The sequence below is a fragment of the Schistocerca gregaria genome, chromosome 7, assembly GCF_023897955.1.
Source record: "Schistocerca gregaria isolate iqSchGreg1 chromosome 7, iqSchGreg1.2, whole genome shotgun sequence".
Classification (NCBI taxonomy): Eukaryota; Metazoa; Arthropoda; class Insecta; order Orthoptera; family Acrididae; genus Schistocerca; species Schistocerca gregaria.
The window spans coordinates 481,440,946-481,459,958 of NC_064926.1; the positions used below are offsets into that span (position 1 = coordinate 481,440,946).

General features: G+C 36.1%; 1 protein-coding gene across 8 annotated transcripts in view; it reads right to left on the reverse strand.

Annotated features, from left to right (window-relative positions):
- Window positions 1-4,413: 4,413 nt before the first annotated feature.
- LOC126281868 (troponin T-like) overlaps window positions 4,414-19,013 on the reverse strand; it is a 64,357-nt gene continuing 49,757 nt past the window's right edge. For 3 of the 8 annotated variants that reach the window (XM_049981144.1, XM_049981139.1, XM_049981142.1), the window contains 2 exons: window positions 10,434-10,655; window positions 4,414-4,800 (listed from right to left, as the gene is read on the reverse strand). In XM_049981144.1, coding sequence (XP_049837101.1) covers window positions 10,438-10,655 — 218 coding nt within the window. In that variant the 3' untranslated portion in view covers window positions 4,414-4,800; window positions 10,434-10,437. Of the gene's footprint in view, window positions 4,822-10,433; window positions 10,656-17,923; window positions 18,003-19,013 lie in introns of all 8 variants that reach the window. The other 5 variants (XM_049981143.1, XM_049981138.1, XM_049981146.1 and 2 more) reach the window with 3 other exon arrangements.

The following is a 19,013-nucleotide window of genomic DNA, read 5'->3' on the forward strand; positions in this document are numbered from 1 at the left end:
CTCAATTTCATAACTACTTTTTTCCACCAGCAATTGAGTTTTGAGTCCAATCACAAATGAACGTAAAGTATCAATAGCGACTTTTAAGTTCACTTGAACTGATTACCGTAGTTTACTTTTACTGTTTACTCATATTAAAATCCCATACAGTAAACTCAAAAGTTAATATTCCCTTCAAGACTGCTTCACAGTCGCCAAGAGTTTCAGAATTGTCAGTACTATTTTTCAAGTCACTCACACTTTTGATGATATTATCAAATTCAGAAATATCACTTTCACAGCTATGATTCTACTTTCTTGTCATGTTTCAGACAGATGTTTCAATGTCAATTTCAGTTAAGTTTTTATATGATCCCAATGCTTGCTTGATTTTGTAAGAATCACATAAACTTTGTTCATGAAGCTGAAAAACATTTTAGCTGTTGTAGAAGTGTTAGTGGCATCTAACAAAACAAATTTCAACAATGACATTTGCACGGCATGAACAAGTCTTGTGGATTAATATTGAGTATTCTTGTTTTTACACCATTATTAATGCCAACCATATTGTCACAGTTATCATATTCCTGTCATCAACAGTGTTAGATGTCTAGACCATTATTTTCTAGTTTATTTAAAGTGGCGTTTGTTAAATACCTTCCTGTTGTTTCTGCGATGGCAATAATGTTCCTCTATTTCTCCAGTTGAGAAATGACAAAATATTAATATTACTGACATTTGTTCAACATGGCTTGATGCCTGGTACAATTGAGCATGAAGGCATAATATTTTGCTTGTTTGAGTCTGCTTATAATTTCATTAATAACAGATTTGGACATGAACGTAATTAATTCATTTTGTATGTTGTGGCTCAGATAATGCTGACAAAGTTGTTTTTCGGTAATTATACAATGCAAGTGCTTACTTAGTGTTAGATGATGTTTCGATAACATTTTAAATAGGTATATAAAATTTCCACTGTTTCTCCTATCATTCAGTTTATATAATATCAACCAATGTTTCAAAGAAGTTTTATTAATACTTTTGTGATTCCCTTACCAGTCTCTCATTTTCCTTATCTATTGTTTTTCTGTATTTGATTACTTTACAGAATTCCATTCATCTAATCACACACTCCATGTGTCCTTGACTTTGTTCATGCCTTTGCAATATCCTACTCATCTCTTACCAATTGAAAAATCCTTCTTTTACTGTCTGTGTCTGCAAATGTGAAAAAAGTCGACTTGGCAAGCAATAAACTTTGAGATATGGAATAAGCTAACCATCTGTGATGTTGCTTTTTGCTGTTACTCAGTTTTATAGTAAAACGAAATTTAGTAAAATGTCTTTTATTTGCATCTTTGGGATAACTTTCATCAGGTTTCTGTAGGTTTTGGTGGGGACCATTTTGAATTAAATCATGATGCTGCAAATCTATTACTGGAAATACCCACTCTCCTGGATCTAATTCTATTAGTGATTCTCCTATTTGAACGGGTTGCTCTTGATTATCACTTTTGGAGTCTTTATTCGGCTCACAATCTCGGATCACAGCAGTTTCACCCAACTCTGATGCTGTATCAGAAAGGCTAACAGACTCATTCGACCTTGAAGCTGGTTCTGTTTCAGAAACTAAAGACACTTGGATAAGAGCTTCATCGCAGGCATCTGGAGGAATTACACCTGAAATTTACTTAAGAAATTTCATCAAACTCGAACTCATAGCTTGGTTGAATATAATCGTCTAAGCCTTTTGTTTTTCTTTTTGATGCACCAGATTCCCACTTTCTCCCAATGCCTCTGTCTCTTTAGGCTTCTCCAGGCATGATGATCTAAAAAACATTTTGTGCTAAGTACGTTGACAAGTACAGGAGGGTATTTAAAGTACTCAATCTCATAATATAAAGCCAATAGGCTGTGCGATTATCATACATGGAAGAATTTCTTTTTTTTCTGTCATGTATGATAGCAGCCAAGTAAATACATCAAGAAATGTATTTGTATACTGACTTACCATAGGATGGGGTTCCTTTAGAATGTATGGCTGAAATTGGTACAACCACACCTTGTTCACTTGTACCAGTCCAATAACTTGAAAAAAAAAAAGAACGAAGTTACACTTAGTAGGATTGGTTTCAGAGAGCCAAGATAATGCTCATGCCAGTATTGTCTTCCACAAAGCAGTATTGCATTTACTTGTTATTTAGATTGAAGTGTCAATTCGGAAAAACTGTGCACACCAAGCAGGCTGTGAATATGACATAAAGAAAAGTAAGTGTATTTTCCATTTAATATACATCTTTCTTTAATATGGTGATCAGCTTCCTCTCTAAATAAAGAATTTAATAATTTATTGTACAAAATTTTTTTTGTCTGTGTGAACGACTTTACAACAAAACAGTCTCATTCAAGTTTCATGCGATACTGCCGTGTAGTGCACATGTGGTGATTCAAAACAGGTGTATCACACGTGAACCTTGTAATGTAATAGGCCTACCAGAAGCAGTCTGCAGTCCCAAACTTGCACGCTTAATGTGTTGCCCCATAGATATACACCTTAGATGCATCTTGTAATGGGACTTAACTGTCATAATGTTGCCAGATGACCCTCGATAAATACTACTACATTCATACAGAAATAGAGACAGACAACTAAGCAGCTAACATTGTAACACCGTCAACAACTTTGAGACAATCCCACAGGTATGAGGCCATCAGCAGCCGCTGATGCTTAATGCCGCCACTGGTTACTGTCAATCTTCCTCAAGATGAAGGCCTGGCTGGCTGCTTAGCACTTCATGACCAATGATAGACTGAGAGATGCTGAAACAACTAGCTGAAACATTATACAGTTCTATCCTTTGATGAAAGGATAAAGCTGCTGGTGTCAAGCTAAGTCAGATGTTTAACTTTTGGTGATGACTGTGTGGAGAAGTACTGTTAATGTGTAAGTACACATTTTATACAAATTATCTGTTTTTTGTTCTTTTTTTATAGACAGTTGGACGTTAATTTATGAATAGCCTTCATAATTTCAACACCTAGAGTCATGAACGCAACTTATCAAATATAGGCTAAATTAATATTTTTAATACAACAGCAAAACACCCAAAGTTGTGAATTTCACTTTTATTTACTCAGTGTCTAGTTTTGGGTTGGGACCTATTTTTAAATCATCCAGATATTCAAAATGTATTCCCCAAAATATAAGAACCATGTCAAGATAACAAACATATACATTTAACAGAGTACAAATGATCAGTTACAGAGTGTACAGATAATTTTACGCTCTGTAACTATTCATTTACACTTTGTTATACATATATGTTTGTTAACTATATGCTCTTTAACTGACTATTTGCACTTTGTTACAAATGTATGCCTGTTATCTTGACGTGGTTCTTATATTTTGGGAAATATCATTTTTCCTTCTCATCTTGTGCAGTAAGTCTCCCCTTTACTCGCAGTTCTTTGTGACATTTCTGAAATCTAGCCCTTTTCTTAGACCTCTCCATTCCTTTTCCTTCCCCCATATTCCTGCCCTTCAATCCTTCTGCCTGAAGAAGGAGCTACTGGCTCTGAGAGATTGCCGAATTACAACCTTCTTTTATGTGTGTGATCTGCCACCACTTCTTGAGTAGATTTTTTATCCATCCAATTTAATTATTTTGTCAAAAATTTATCATTTTCGTTGTTTCATTTTGGCTATATGGGTGATATGAAAATGGGCCCATACTCCAAAACTAGTCATTGAGCAGATAAGGTGCAATTTGCAACTTTGGTTGGTTTTCCATTGTATTGATTAACAAAGTTGCTGCCCAGCAATTACTCCAGCAAGCTGGAAGTTTGTAATATTCCTTAGTTCTTCAAGTTGTATTTTGATTTAATGTTTTGTGTAGTTGTGTCAGTTCTCGTAAATTTTCTAATATTGCTATTTCAGGGTGGATCTTTCCTGTCTTATGGTTACTTTTGAATGAGTTGCAAAAATATTATATTAACTTTACTTATTGTTCTTTGATATGTGTTGTGCTAGTAGTAAATGCTCGTATATGGTACGAACATAAAAAGCTTCACAGTTCATGATGTTAAGAGATGATGTAATATTAAGAGTATGGCATAAGGAATTCAGGTATCTTGTTTGTTAAATATTGTATAAAGAAGTATACAAACATATTAAAAGAAAGATGCTGTGATTTACCAAATGGGAAAGTGCTGGTAGATAGACACACAAATACATATACACCTTTCCCCCAAAGAAAAAGAAAATTGATGAAAAATCTAAAAGAAATAGAGGGCTGTCCATAATTTTTTCTTCATTTAAGATGTTGGTGATTTCTGGAATCCAGCCACGTGAACTCATTGGTTTTAGTAATTAAAGGCATAGATTGACTTTCTTGAAGACTTTACCAGAATAAACGGTATTACACAAGTCAGTTGCAAGTCAAAGATACTTCATTGAGAGTTCTGTTTTGACATAAACTGAACAACCTTACACATTTTGATTGACAGAGAACTGTAACAGGTGTAGAATATAATGTGTAACAGGCTTACAGTATAAGATGTAAATGTATAAAAATATTTTGACTTTAAAATAAACCGAACGATAAAAACAACATTATTCAGTATATTTAAAATATTTTTATGTTACAATGATATCCAATTATTTTATGTGTGCAATAACTGAAATCATTATATTGCAACTTCTGATGGCTCCACCCCTACAATGAATGATGTTCAGTCCTGGAATTTTGAGGTGATTAACCCAGATGGAGATGTGAAGTGGTCTTCTTTGAGGAGAATGGCCAAGCTCTTCTGCAAACCCTGGAGCATAGAAAGAATCAGCTGAAAAATGCAAAAAATTACTATATTTCAAAGGAGACAATAATTGTATATTTATTTGTGTGAAACTGTGTACATGCAAACAACGGCCATGTCTCCCTTGTAACGAAAATCACTATACTATCAGTGACGATGCTTGTAAAAATATGTTCCACAGTTTATTGCTCAATCATTTTTGTTTCTTGCATCCTTAATCAGAGGACACACTTTTAATTATGAATGCTTTCATCTATACATTTGGCCATCTTCAGAAACCATAAGTCTGCATATGGTGAATGGTATGTCCACTACATGTGTTGTCATACTAAACCAGAGAACTCTGTTCACCATATGATGCCTAGGTCTTATTGTCTCTGAAGATGGACAAAATGGCCACAAGTAAATGTGTATTCCGTAATTCGACCTAAAAGAATTGAAAATTATTGTACAATATATGTGAATCACTTTTTCCCATAGACAGAATACTATTTGCACCAAAAATTCTAATTTCAGATTGGAATGTATATCCCAAAGAAAAGATAAATGCCAGTGGTGAAGGCATGTTTATAGCTGTAAAAAAACACTGTAATATCTAGAGAGGTTAGCACGCATTCTGAATGTGAAATAATTTGGCTTTGAACGAATGTTAAATGTGGATCAAATATGGTAATAAAATGCTGTTATAAATCTTCTGCCTTAGGAGCAGGGGTGTCAGAACATTTGAAGGAAACTTTGGGAATATTTCACATAAATTTCTTTCTCATGTTGTAGCATTAAGAGTAGTAATATAGTATTAATTGGAGATTTTCAACTTACCAGCTACAGACTGTGAAACTTGAGTGATTAAGTTGGGTAGTAGGGACAGAGAATAATTGAAATTGACATAAATGCCTTTTCCAACCGACTCATGAGGTAACATATTAGCTCTCTTTGCATCTACAGGCCTGAACTGTTTGATACAGTTATCATAGAATGGGGAATCAGTGATCACAAGTCCATCATAGTACCACCAAACATCATTGTAAATAGGAATATAAAGAAAATTAGGATGAAAGTTTTGGATTAGCAAGATAAATAAGAAACAAATTTCAGAATACCTGAGAGGTCAACATGAAAATTTCATCTCCAGCACTAAAAATGTCGAGCATCAATGGGCTAAGTTGATGTCTGTAATTGTGTCTGTAAATAAGTATATCAGTAATATGTATAAGAGATCAAGTCTATTTTGTAGTGGTTGTTGTCAATGTCAAGTACAGATGATGTATTTTCACTCTATACTCTAGATAGGTATATGCTGAGCAAAGTTGTGGTTCAACAGCCTTTTCAGGAAGCTGCTACCAAAGAAAAAGATAGCGTCACTGCAAATTTTAATATTGCCAAAGCCTTGCAGACAAACAAAACTTGAACAAAGCCAAAATCAGTGTAAGGAGAGCAATTCATGAAGTATTCAATGAATTTTAAATTAAAATTCTATATACTGATGTAACAGAAAATCCTAAGAAGTTGTGGTCTTACATTAAATCAGTAGAAAGATTGAAGCAATCCACCCAGACACTCTGTGATGAAAGTGGCATTAAAACAGAAGATGACACAGGGAATGTCATTTCACACATGTGTTTCTCTGAGGAAGGTCACACCATGTTCTTGCTTTAAATCAGTGCACAAATGTCACTGACAAATATCAAAATAAGTGACTGTGGGATAGAAAAGTAATTGAAATTCCTTAACAGATAAAAGACCACTGGACCTGAAGAGATACAAGTAGAGTTCTACGTACAGTATGCAAAAGATCTTGCTCCTCTTCTAGCAGCAGTGTACTGTAGGTTTCTCATGGAGGGAAGTGTTCCTAATGATTGAACCAAAAAAAGGGCAGACAATTTGCATTTTCAAGAAGGGCCAAAACAGATGCACAGAAGTATGGACCTAAGAGGTGCGCCAATAAAGTAATGAGACTGATTTTCTTTGCAAGATGTGGAAACCGTGCAGGCTTGCGTAGGCACAATATCTTTGACCTTGATCTATAAGTTGTTTCTAGTCCAAGCAGCACATCGATGCAACTGCTCAGTTGTGAGTTGTGCTGTAATAGGTTAACACGTGTTTGTGTATCTTGTCACAGAAATGGAACCTCTAATAAGTTAACAAGTGTTTGTGTCTCTTATCACAGAAATGGAACCGCATAATATTGTGCAACAGTATGCCATTTCTTTTTGCTTTAAGTTGGGTGAAAACGTGATGACAACTTACAGTAAGCTTCAGAAGGCATTTGAAGAGGAGGTTATGTCAAAGAGCTCAAGTTTTTCATTGGCATATAATGTTTAGTGAAGGCAAAATGAATGTTGAAGATGAAGAGCGTAGTGGATGACCATCAACCTCATGGACGGATGTCAACTTGGCCAGGGTGCATGAACTTGTATGATCTGTTCGAAGATTATCCGTGAAAATGACTGCAGAAGAACTGAACATAAATCGAGAAATGGTTCGTCTAATAATAACTGAAGATCTTGGTATGAGAAAGATTTGTGCAGAAATGGTCCCCAAAAATCTCACACTACAACAGCAAGAAACATGGAAAAATGTGGCAGCTGATCCATAAGAGCAAATGGAAATCAATCCAGAATTGTTGAGCAATGTTATCACTGGTAATTAAAGTTGGTTTTTTCAGTACGATCCAGAGACATAATGCCAAAGTTCGCAATGGTGCGCCCAGACAAAAAAAGCACACATGTCAAAGTCAAAAGTGAAATGCATGCTTGTGTGCTTCTTTGATTCCAAGGGAATTGTTCATAAAGAGTGGGTGCCTCCTGGACAAATAGTTAACCAATATTACTACAAAGAAATTTTTGAAAGACTTAATAAAAGAGTTCTTCGTGTCTGTGCTAACATTGCTGATAATTGGATTCTGCATCACAATAATGCGCCATCCCATACTGCTCTGTCAACACAGCAATTTTTAACCTCAAAACAAATTTCAGCACTACCACAGCCACCTTATTCACCAGATATCGCTACATGTGACTTTTTTCTATTTCCAAGAGTCAAAACGGCGGTCAAGGGACACCATTATCAAGCAGCACAAGATGTCCAAAAAGCTGTGACGATGGTCTTGGAGGATATTACAGAAGATGAGCTCCAGAAATGTTACCATCAATGGCAGAAGTGCTGGAAAAAGTGTGTGCAATCAGAAGGGAACTACTTTGAAGGAGACAACACTAAACGTGACTAAAATGGTAAGCAACATTTTTTTTTCACATCAGTCTCATTACTTTATTGTCACACCTTGTATATCTCTGAGGTCGGTATGTTGCACAATTTTTGAACATATTTTATGCTGACATATTATGACATTTCTGGAGCCCAGAAATCTACACTGTAGGAATCAGCATGGGTTCCAGAAACAAGGATTGTGTGAATCTCAGCTCACTTTGTTGGTCCCCAAGATCCAGAAAGTGGTAGATATGAGTGTCCAGGTTGATCACATATTCCTTGAGTTCTGGAAGATGTTTGGTACAGTTGCGCACTGTTGGCTACTGACCAAAATATGAGCTTACGGGATATAAGACAGGTAGTGTGACTGGACTGAAAAGTTTCTAGCAAACAGAATACCTGCATATCATTCTCTCAGACATAAGAGTAACTTCAGGCATACTCCAAGGGAGTGTTGTTGGATCATTGCTTTTCACACTATATGTAAATGACTCGTGTATAACATTGGAAGTTCTGTGAGGCTTTTCACGGATTATGCTGTCGTGTAAAGAGAAATTGCAATGGAACATTTTTAGTGAAATGCAGGAAGACATGCAGAGGATGAACGCTTGGTGTAATGATTGGCAGCAGACCCTCAACACTAACAAATATAACATATTGCACACATATATGTAGAAAGACCCATTATTGTATGATTACCCAATTGCAGATCAATGACTGGAACCGGACACATACATAAAATATCTAGGAGGATGCTTCAAAAGTGATTTAAAGTGGAATGACCAGATAAAACTAATCACAGGTAAGGCAGATTCCAGACAGAGATTAATTGGAAGAATCCTCAGGAAATGCAGTCCAGTCACAAAGGAAGCAGCTTACGAAACCATCATTTGACCAATACCTCAATATTATTTTTCAGTTTGGAATCTGTACTTGAGAGGATTGATAGAGGAAATAGAGAAGATTGAAAGGAGAGTAGGCATTTTGTTACAGATTCATTTAATAGGTTTCGAAGCATCGTGGAGATACTCAGCCAACTCCAGTGCCAGATGATACAACAGAGGCATTCTGCATTGTGGTGTGGTTTACTGTCAACATTCTGAGAGCAGATGTTCTTAGAAGAGTTAGCCAGTATATTGCTTCCTACTGTGTATATCTCATTAAAAAAACCATGAAGTTAAATTCAAGAGATTCTAACTCACATGGAGGCTTACCAACAATCATTATAATTTGGGATCTATTCACAGCTGGAATAGGAAAAGGGGCAAGCACAGTGGCACACAAAGTACCCTTTACCATACTGTAAGGTCATTGGGAACTATAGAGGTAGATATAGGAATTTGTACACTGAGCCAGTATCTTCTGATGGTTGTTGCAGATAGCCCTGGAGATATACAGTGTGTTTGCAAGTTGTTTGAACAACTCTCTAATCCTGAACTGAAAGAAACTGGAAGGCTTCAAGCACTAGTCATTTGTTTCCAGTTCAGCCAGTGTTGCCTAACTGACAGTACTGTCTGAGGTATCCTTTGTCTGCTGTGTCACTGTGCTGTACTTCACTCTATTTTGCACTGTTTCCTTTCCTTCTAATAAGTGTACATAATTGTTGCAGTTATGTTCTTTATTAAACATGCCAATACATAAGACAACTTCAGTTTCAGTTATAAACAATATTTAAGTCTTTTTTACCTCGGTACATGAATTCTGCTTTTGCTGAAGTGTGAAGCATAAATGAAGGTGCCTGTAATGTGGGAGGCACATGGGGCTTGTTCCTTCCTCCCCTCTTCCCCCGCATAGCTCCTCATCCCATGGTGGTCTGTGTGGGGGTTGGGCTTATTTCCTCTGCTCACCACAAAACCCTCAGGTATTTGGCCAACTTACATTTAACACACTATACTTGGCTCAAGTAATTAATTTAAGAGTAATTTTATGGCTTGTTGTTTGCAAGTTGTCATTATTAATTGGGCTACCACAGTATCTAAGGAATCATATTATTGTGGTTTACTGCAATCTGCAATTTGGTCTTTAGTAATTCAATATTATTTGAAATGGGTGGATTGCTACTCATTGCACATACACATGGATGGATATGTGTGTGTGTGTGTGTGTGTGTGTGTGTGTGTGTGTGTGTGTGTGTGTGTGTGTGTGTGTGCGCGCGCGAGTATATACCTATCCTTTTTTCCCCCTAAGTTAAGTCTTTCCGCTCTCGGGATTGGAATGACTCCTTACCTTCTCCCTTAAAACCCACATCCTTTCATCTTTCCTTTTCCTTCCCCCTTTCCTGACGAAGCAGCCGCCGGTTGCGAAAGCTCGAAATTCTGTGTGTGTGTTTGTGTGTTTTATTCTTTGTGCCTATCTATCGGTGCTTTCCCGCTTGGTAAGTCTTGGAATATATTCCTTTCCTTAATAAACATATAGAATTTTTTGGTGTATACCTGTCTATTCCTCTTCTTCCTCCTCCTCTTCCTCTTCTTCCTCCTCTTCTTCCTCTTCTTCAACCTCCTCTTCTTCAACCTCCTCCTCTTCAGGCTCAGGTTGGAACTTGGGTTCTTCAATTTCCTCATCTTCATCAACAGGCTTCACTTCCTCTTCCTCGGGGCTGTCTGGGTCTCCCTTCTTCTTGCCTGGCCTCTCACCAAACCATTTGGGCAGCTTGGCTGTGGGGATAATGCTTTGCATTATGATTTCAATAATTAATGCCGAAATAGCTGACTAGAACAAACTGTGTTTTGGCCAAGAATATTTTCAAATATTATGACAGTGATTCAGTAAGTGAAGTTTACAATCTGTAACAATGTAAATTTATTCAGATGTTACCTGTGAACAACAGAATGCCCTGATAGATATTGCATCTTCAAATTGTTGCATTTTAGCAGAAAAGTAGTTAGTGTTTAACATTTGACTACCTGAAAGACATCTCACTTATTTTATGCACTACCCAAGGATTACATGCTGTCAGGCACACTGACAGTCCAACTATGGAGACAGCTTGACTAGTGCAGTTAGTAGTACATTGCTTGGAAAGGGCAGGGACATAGATTCCAGTCATTGTGTGACACACTATTGTAACGTGTTGAAATGATGAGTACATACCACTGTTTTTTTCTTATTTCATAGGTATTACCTCCCATAACTATTTTAGTCTGTCATAAAACCTAGCACAATCATTACATTTCCACTGAGGGGATTTAGCAATAAACATCACATCATCATCCTCATTTTCCCATCTATCCAACATCTGGTTGGGATGGGGTATCTATGGTACTTCACTACTTTTCTGTCTTTCCACCATTCTTCTTCCACAGTTTGGTTCCATAGCAGGTTTTTCCTCCTTAAACTCATCTCTATTGCATCAATCCATCTTGTTCTCAGTCTTCTTCTTGGCCTCTTGCCCTCAATCTTGAACTCCATCATTCTTCTTAGTATTCTTCCCTCTCCCACCCTCTTCACATGCCCAAAACATTTTAATCTATTCTTTTCAATTTTCTCAGTCAACTTCTCCACTCCAGTTTGCCTCCTAACATCTTCATGACTGGCCGCAGTGGCCAAGTGGTTCTAAATGCTTCAGTCCGGAACTGTACGACTGCTATGGTCGCAGGTTTGAATGCTGCCTCAGGCATGGATGTGTGTGATGTCCTTAGGTTAGTTAGGCTTAAGTAGTTCTAAGTTCTAGGGGACTGATGACCTCAGATGTTAAGTCCATAGTGGTTAGAGCCATTTGAACCATTTTGAACATCTTCATTTTTCACTCTGTCTCTCCTAGTCTTCCCTAGCATACTTATCATAACTTCATTTGACTGGATTGTATCCCACTCTCCTCTCTTTTGGTCATAGTCCAAGTCTCTGAGCTGTAAATTAGTATGGGTTTGAAGTAAGTCTTGTATAGCACCAGCTTGCACCTCATTCTCACTTCCCATCCCCATACTGAGCCCCTCACACAATGGTAAAATGTACTACTCTGTTGTATTCTTTTGCTAATGTCTGTCTCCAAATGAGCATTCCCCATTAATACACTTCCCAAATATTTAAAGTTGTCCACTATTTCAATATCCCATCCCTTAACATGAATTTGTCCCTTGCTCTCTCTGTCCCCTCTGGTTACCACCATGGTCTCACTTTTCTCCACACTAAATTTCATTCCATATTTCTCGATCTTATCATGTGGATGGCTCTATTTGTTTTTGTACCTCCTTACTGCTTGTTCCCCACATCACAATATCATCAGCAAATAATAACAGCTTCATCCCCATCCTCTATGGGCTTCTTTCATCTCTTTGACTATTACATCCATCACCATTATAATTAGTACTAGTGATATCACACTTCCTTGTCTTAGTCCCATAACATTCTTAAACCATTCAGATCTTCCAACTGGTGTCTGCACACAACTAGAGCTTTTTTTCATACATTGCCTGGATGACTTCAAGTGTTTGCTTTCCAACACACTTTTTCTTCAAGGTTGCCCATGCCTTTTCCCTGGGAACACTCTCATAGGCTTTCACTATGTCGAGAAAGGTCATCACCAGATTTTTCATCTCATTAAACTACAAAATACTGTGAACTGTTTAATGTTCTTTGGTAACATGCTTTTAAATTTCCCAGTAGGAGAAAAAATGGATTCTGTGTCTAACTCGGTACAATATTTCATTGTTAACTTTATTCTTCTTTCATGTCATCACATCTTGTAAACATGAGCAATGACTTACTTAACACACTGTAAGTTAAATCAGTAGTCAGTGTGGAATGCATTGTTTTTAACCCAGATGCAAAGTCCCCAGTAAGATGCTACACTAACTAGCATGGATGAAATCAGAGTTGTTGATCACCTCATACATCAGTGCTACACAGAGTCTGATGTTGGTTCTTTATCATCAGAGCTGTGCTATTCTCAATGGCTACACAGTCATTATTGCAGCAAGTATTCCAGTTCTGCACCTTTTTTTCGTTTGATGTAATATTACCTCTCTATTCATCAACAAATAGGCAGTAAACTATACAAAGTGAGGCAATCTTTGGATGTGTAATGTTGACCACATTGCAAATCCTATTTTTGTAAGTTCTGTCACCTTATGGATTGAGTGTCAAACGATTAAAACATCAGTTGGTGTTTGTGAGTAATTTTTATTAAATTATGTGTCATAAAGTTATTCTCCTCTGCATAAGAAATACTTTATAATAACTACTATTAGGAGTGCTGAAATAAGAACTGTGATATGTAATTTAACCTTGTTCATGACAACTAAGAGCCTATAAAGCTGTTGATTAGATTAGGAATAAATAACAGTTATAATTTCTAGTGATGTGTTTATTCAGGGTATTCCTTATAACTGAAGAATCAACAGTTCCTCTCTGATAGTGTTCTCTGATTTTCTTTTTTCTTTCTTCCCATAAACCTTTTAAATGTATCATTATCAGTCATCTTCTCATAAATAATTATGATATAGGAGGGCTATTTATTCTAGAAGACCTTGATTACTTGACTGTTTCTATATTAGTTATTGGCTCTCAAGTGTGACATCAAACACTGATTTATAATGGCGGCAAAATACCGCCATTTCATTTTGTGGACATATTTTTATGGGACATAATACTTTTAATGAATATTTCCATATGCTTTACCAAGAATTTTCAAGGCATACCATACCTTTCGGTTTCTTCTTTGTCATAGATGTCTGTATAAGGATTACTCACAGCTTTTAGGGAATAGTTGCTGATTTGTTTGTAAAGGAGGCAGTAAAAATTGAAATTTTATGATCTGCATCTACACCCAAGATTTGCATATTAATCACATTTGCTGCTGTCGTGTAAACTAAGCTGTTCAGTGAACAATGGAACAGATTTCTCAGATTATTCCGGTTGTAAATGTTTGTATTTTGAAAACATTATGTACCTGTAAGAAAACTAATCTCGTTCATCAAGAGACTACATAAGAACTCATTAAAAATAGTAGCCATTAGGAAGCAGTCAGCAAAAGTTACCAGCTATTGTTTGTCAAGACCTTCTGTGTTCATTTTATCAGATGATGGAAAATGCAGGATGGAATAATAATTATATTATGAAAAGGATAGTTGCTACTCACCATATAGTGGAGATGCTGAGTCATAGTTAGGCCTACCTGTTTCTCAGCATCTCCACTATGTGGTGAGTAGGAACTATCCTCTTCATAATATTGTCATTTTGTCAGATGAAACTGATTATAATATGACACAATTGAAGGAGTTAAATAAAGCTAAACAAATAGTGTGACTGCTACTGTTGATTATTTTTCTAGAACCAACAACATAGTAATCTTAAAATGAAGTTCTGCACAATGATAAAATAATCATTATACTGCATTGTTACAAAGTATTTTTCAGCTGGATTTATCAAAATTCGTTATTATGTGAAATAATTTAACATTAAATTGCATAGAAAACAAAACTTGTACAGTCCCACATTCAGCTTGACATTGTTACTATAAAAGCACATTAAGTTATAACATGCATTCAAGGAAAGAAATCTGGAGGATTGTGATTCAAGTTATAAGTTAAAAACAGCAAAAATTCTCACACATTTCAGTTGCAGTGGTACAAAAAAACAAACTGAGGAAGGTCAGTCATTTGGGCACAACATACTCACACATTGTAACAAAACTAAATAAAAATTGGCTCAAAATACTGGTTGGTTGTAGAACCTTTTCACTGAGAAGAATGACATATTCGGAAGTTATAATCATCAGTATTAGTCTTAAGATAATAGTTTTAGTTTCTGTCATTAAGTGAATATTTCAGTTTACTCCTGATGACACAGCCGGCTTAAGGAAGACAATGACTCCTAAAACAACATAGTTCAGCCATATTTACAGTTTGAATCATTGCAAATCTTGGTGAGAGAGTTGACAAATTTTACATATTTTCATTCAATAATGTGATATAGAATAATATCCTGGAGTACCTCATCATTAAGAAAGAAAGTCTCCAACTCTCAAAAATGTGCTGTTAAGAATAATATGTGGTTCTCACCCACAGTTATCTTATAGACATGTATTTAAGGAATTAGGCATCACATTTTGGTTCTGTTTGCATTTGTGATTGGGTGCAATCTGCTGGTTCATTACTTATCATGAACTATAGTTTTATATTTTTATTTCCCCTGTAATGATATCTTTGAGTGTGCAGATGATACCATTTGTACATAAATTTCCACGGTTGTTACAGTAAATAATTTGCATTGGCACATATAGTACTGGTAGTATTCTTTCCATCTTATCTCAGTTGCCTCGCAGACTGTAAGACCAAAGAAAAGGAATTTTTCTTCAGGAAATAAATGAATGGAATACTTATGAGACAAATTATCATTTGTCAGGAGAAGCTCCTGTTGACCAGCTAATTATGAACAATTGAGGGTCCCAAAGTTTAATTCTCTGCAATGTAATCTTGTCATAAGAATCTTTCCAGTCACGGAGTTGTTTCAGTTATTCTAATTTAAGCATTCATTATTAACAAGCATCTGTAACAATCATCTTATACTATCTAGTTCACTAGATGAACCTGCACTTCAGAATTTCTTTTTCTCTACTCACTTTGTGAAGCATACATCTGCTCCCGAAACAAGAAACATCATACATTAACAATATATTCGCAACACTTATGCAAATAAATGGCATTTATTTTTAAAAATTTCACTGACAGATGGAAAATAACTCATCAGCTATATGTGGCGAGCACCTTCAGTTTTGCTAATCTCCAAGAAGAGCAGTCGTACTACCTCCCCCAAAACGTATCAGTGTTTACAGCAGAGATAGTACCCATCAGCTTGTTGAGCATCTAGGATTGAAACGAGATGCATACCACATCAAACTTGGGAAGTGTACTGGCTCTTAACACACCAGCAATAAGGAGGAACAACATTTATTTTAAGAACATAATACAAAATGTCGTATCTTAGGAGTCCCTGGTTTGTCAGTTAAAGGTTGGACTCCGTCACCTCCAAAGGTCCGAGGTATTTTGCTCTGATTGTTGCCAGCATCATATTTAATGTACCAGGGAAGCAGGTTGCTAGCCTTACTTGCCCCAAGTCCCATTGAGTTTTACCCCTAACGGTTGAGGGACTAACCGGTGGATTTGGTAGTCTTTGCTGTATGAGCACAAAGGTGACCACGACTCAGAATATGTCCGAGATGCCCATCCTTATTCCAAAGTAGCTGGTGTCCCGACTGTCGGGACCACTTACTTGGCCACTCGTACATTGCCCGTGGTTCATGAACTAGGATATGACTACAGGAACCCACACCATGAACCACTGGGTTCAGCAGTAGAGGGTAGGAGGAGTCGGGGCAGACCAAGGAGAAGGTACTTGGATTCAGTTAAGAATGATTTTGAAGTAATAGGTTTAACATCAGAAGAGGCACCAATGGTAGCACTGAATAGGGGATCATGGAGGTATTTTATAAGGGGGCTATCCTCCAGACTGAACGCTGAAAGGCATAATCAGTCTTAAATGATGATGATGATGATGATGAATACAAAATGTGGTTGAGCTACAGAAGCATGAAAATTCACTGCACTTTCTCTAGATACCACTTTACCCAGACACCCAACAAAATAGGTCTTGGGCCTTCTCGCAAATGATCTACCATACAACACACAGTTGTTTTACCATGATTTCAATGTATCCAACAAAATCTCTGAAATTTTAATATGTGAAAGGAGGAGTGGAAAGAAATATAGTGTTGCAGAGATAATGTCATAATTTGCAACCCATACCCTCTAAAGATCATGGTTTACAGATTTAACATTTGCTAGACTGCACCTAATGTCCATCAAGACAACTTTCCTAGTCACTTTCATAGAGTAGGCATCAGAGACTCCTCCATTCTTTCCTCTGACTCTACTGCAGAAGATGATATAAATCATGTATTCTCTTTGTCTGAAGAATACCACAACCAGCAACTCGAGACTAAGCACATTGAAACACCAGCTGACCACTAGTATCACCACTATCCTTGCACTGCAGCACAAAAAAGACTGAAGAAAATCATCATAGACTTTTTAAGAGATTGTAACCTTGAGTGTCTTGTCTCATGGAGAGGTTCTGTAGCATTCCCTGGACTATGGGTTAAGTGATAGTATTTTGTCTGCAGGTTGTTTAATGTCGTCTTGTGGAAGTCATCATATAACCAGAAGATACTGTAGCAGTTTCACTAAAGTTAGAGAGTTTTATTTGTATTATTCCTTACGTTTTTTTATAATCTAAAATAACTGTATCAGTTGTCAGTGAAAAAGATGTTATTATTAACTGTGTGCTCTGAATGTTCTGACAAGATCATTTTTTAATGTTAAGATTCTATATAAGGGACTATTAAATTACAATATAAAACACATTGTCTGATAATGTTTACCTGACAAGGGGCAATTTGTAGAACTAAGAAATTTGTAGTTCATTTTTCTCAATATTCGGAATATATAATCTTAAATGATTACCATGTATTATCAACATTGCTCTTGAGTTTATTGTGACATGCATAGATTTTCACTCAGAAAAAAATTCCCAGTGGATAAAAATGTTACTTGAAATATGAAAGAAAGCAAAAATTTTTAATCAATTTTAGCAGTTTGCTTTCCTCGATGAATGTGATATGTAAACTACAAAGCTATTTTATATAGTGTAACATTTCAGTGTTAACTAATTTTCAAATAAAATGCTTTGCTGTTGTTTGAATTTGATATTTACTGTTAATACATCACAACGAATCTATATGCAAGTGTTTGTTAAGAGTGAAGCATAGGCTTCTGAGAAAGCTCTACTGATATAGTTGTTTCAAGAAAGAGTTAACTGCAAGTTTAATTTTGTTACTTTTTTCCTATGCCAAGCTACTGCAAAAACATATAAAAATCGCAAAAAAATATTACCTCCATTGTAAAAATTTTTCTTGAACATAACTTACATTTTTGTCTTGAATCAAATTCGGTAGCCTTATCGGTCCACTGCTTCTCCAGGACTTCTTTGTTTTGTTCAGCTAAACCCTGAAGGGGAAGAGCAAGCAGCCACGCATTGTATTAAATGGGAGCACACAATCAGTCATACAAATGCATCAGGAGTCAGATATGTTAGTTTTGCTGTGTTGTCATTCTTCCACAGAGAGATGGCAATACGATTTTGCAACCGGTGCTGTTCTTAAAAAAAAATAACTAATTAAATCAAAGTGAAGAGACATTGCACGTGCACATGCTGTACGTTTTCATAAGGACCCACAGATGCAACCTGTTAGCTTTCATGTCATCGGCAGGGAAAGAGAACTATATAGGCTGCAGTTACAACAAAAAAAATCAATTTTGATGGCACAATTATTCATGTGTGTTATGTGCCAAAACAGTGAAATGAACAAGGCAATGAATTTAACAACTCTCTTTACACAAGAATGTGGCTATTTATCCAGGTTTAGTAATTGCAGAGAAGTAATATAATGAATTATTTTCTATGCTATTTTTTCTTCTTTACTTTGAATTAAGGCAAAAAATAGGAAAGAGTATTGTTTGAAATCAGAGGAACACAAATCTTCTTTTAGCTTGCAGACAAAGGAACATAAACAAATATGAATAAATATCTGCAATAAATTGCTTTGCCAGAGCTTTTGAATCATTTGTTCTTTTGAGAAATTGATAGAACTGAGATTCATGCAATCATTCATTCAATTGAAGGATGAATTGATTAGCAAATTCATTTTTAGTTGCTTATGTAGAAACTTCAAGCAACAAACTGATAAATTCTAAATATTATACAGGTTTGTTTCCTTTTCTGAAAGAATACTTTTGACATTGTGGTCCAAGCTGCCAGAGATGATGGTCATGTGTGGATGAAGTATGCATATTTGTGTGAATGAATGGGTGTGCATGTTTCTCTTTCTTTTTCTGATGAAAGCTCTGACCAAAAGCTCATGTGTAAGTGTCTTTTAATTGCACCTGTCTGCAGCTTAATATTTCATTTTTATGGTAACACTCTGTCTTTTCCATATGTTATTAATATTAACTTTTGTT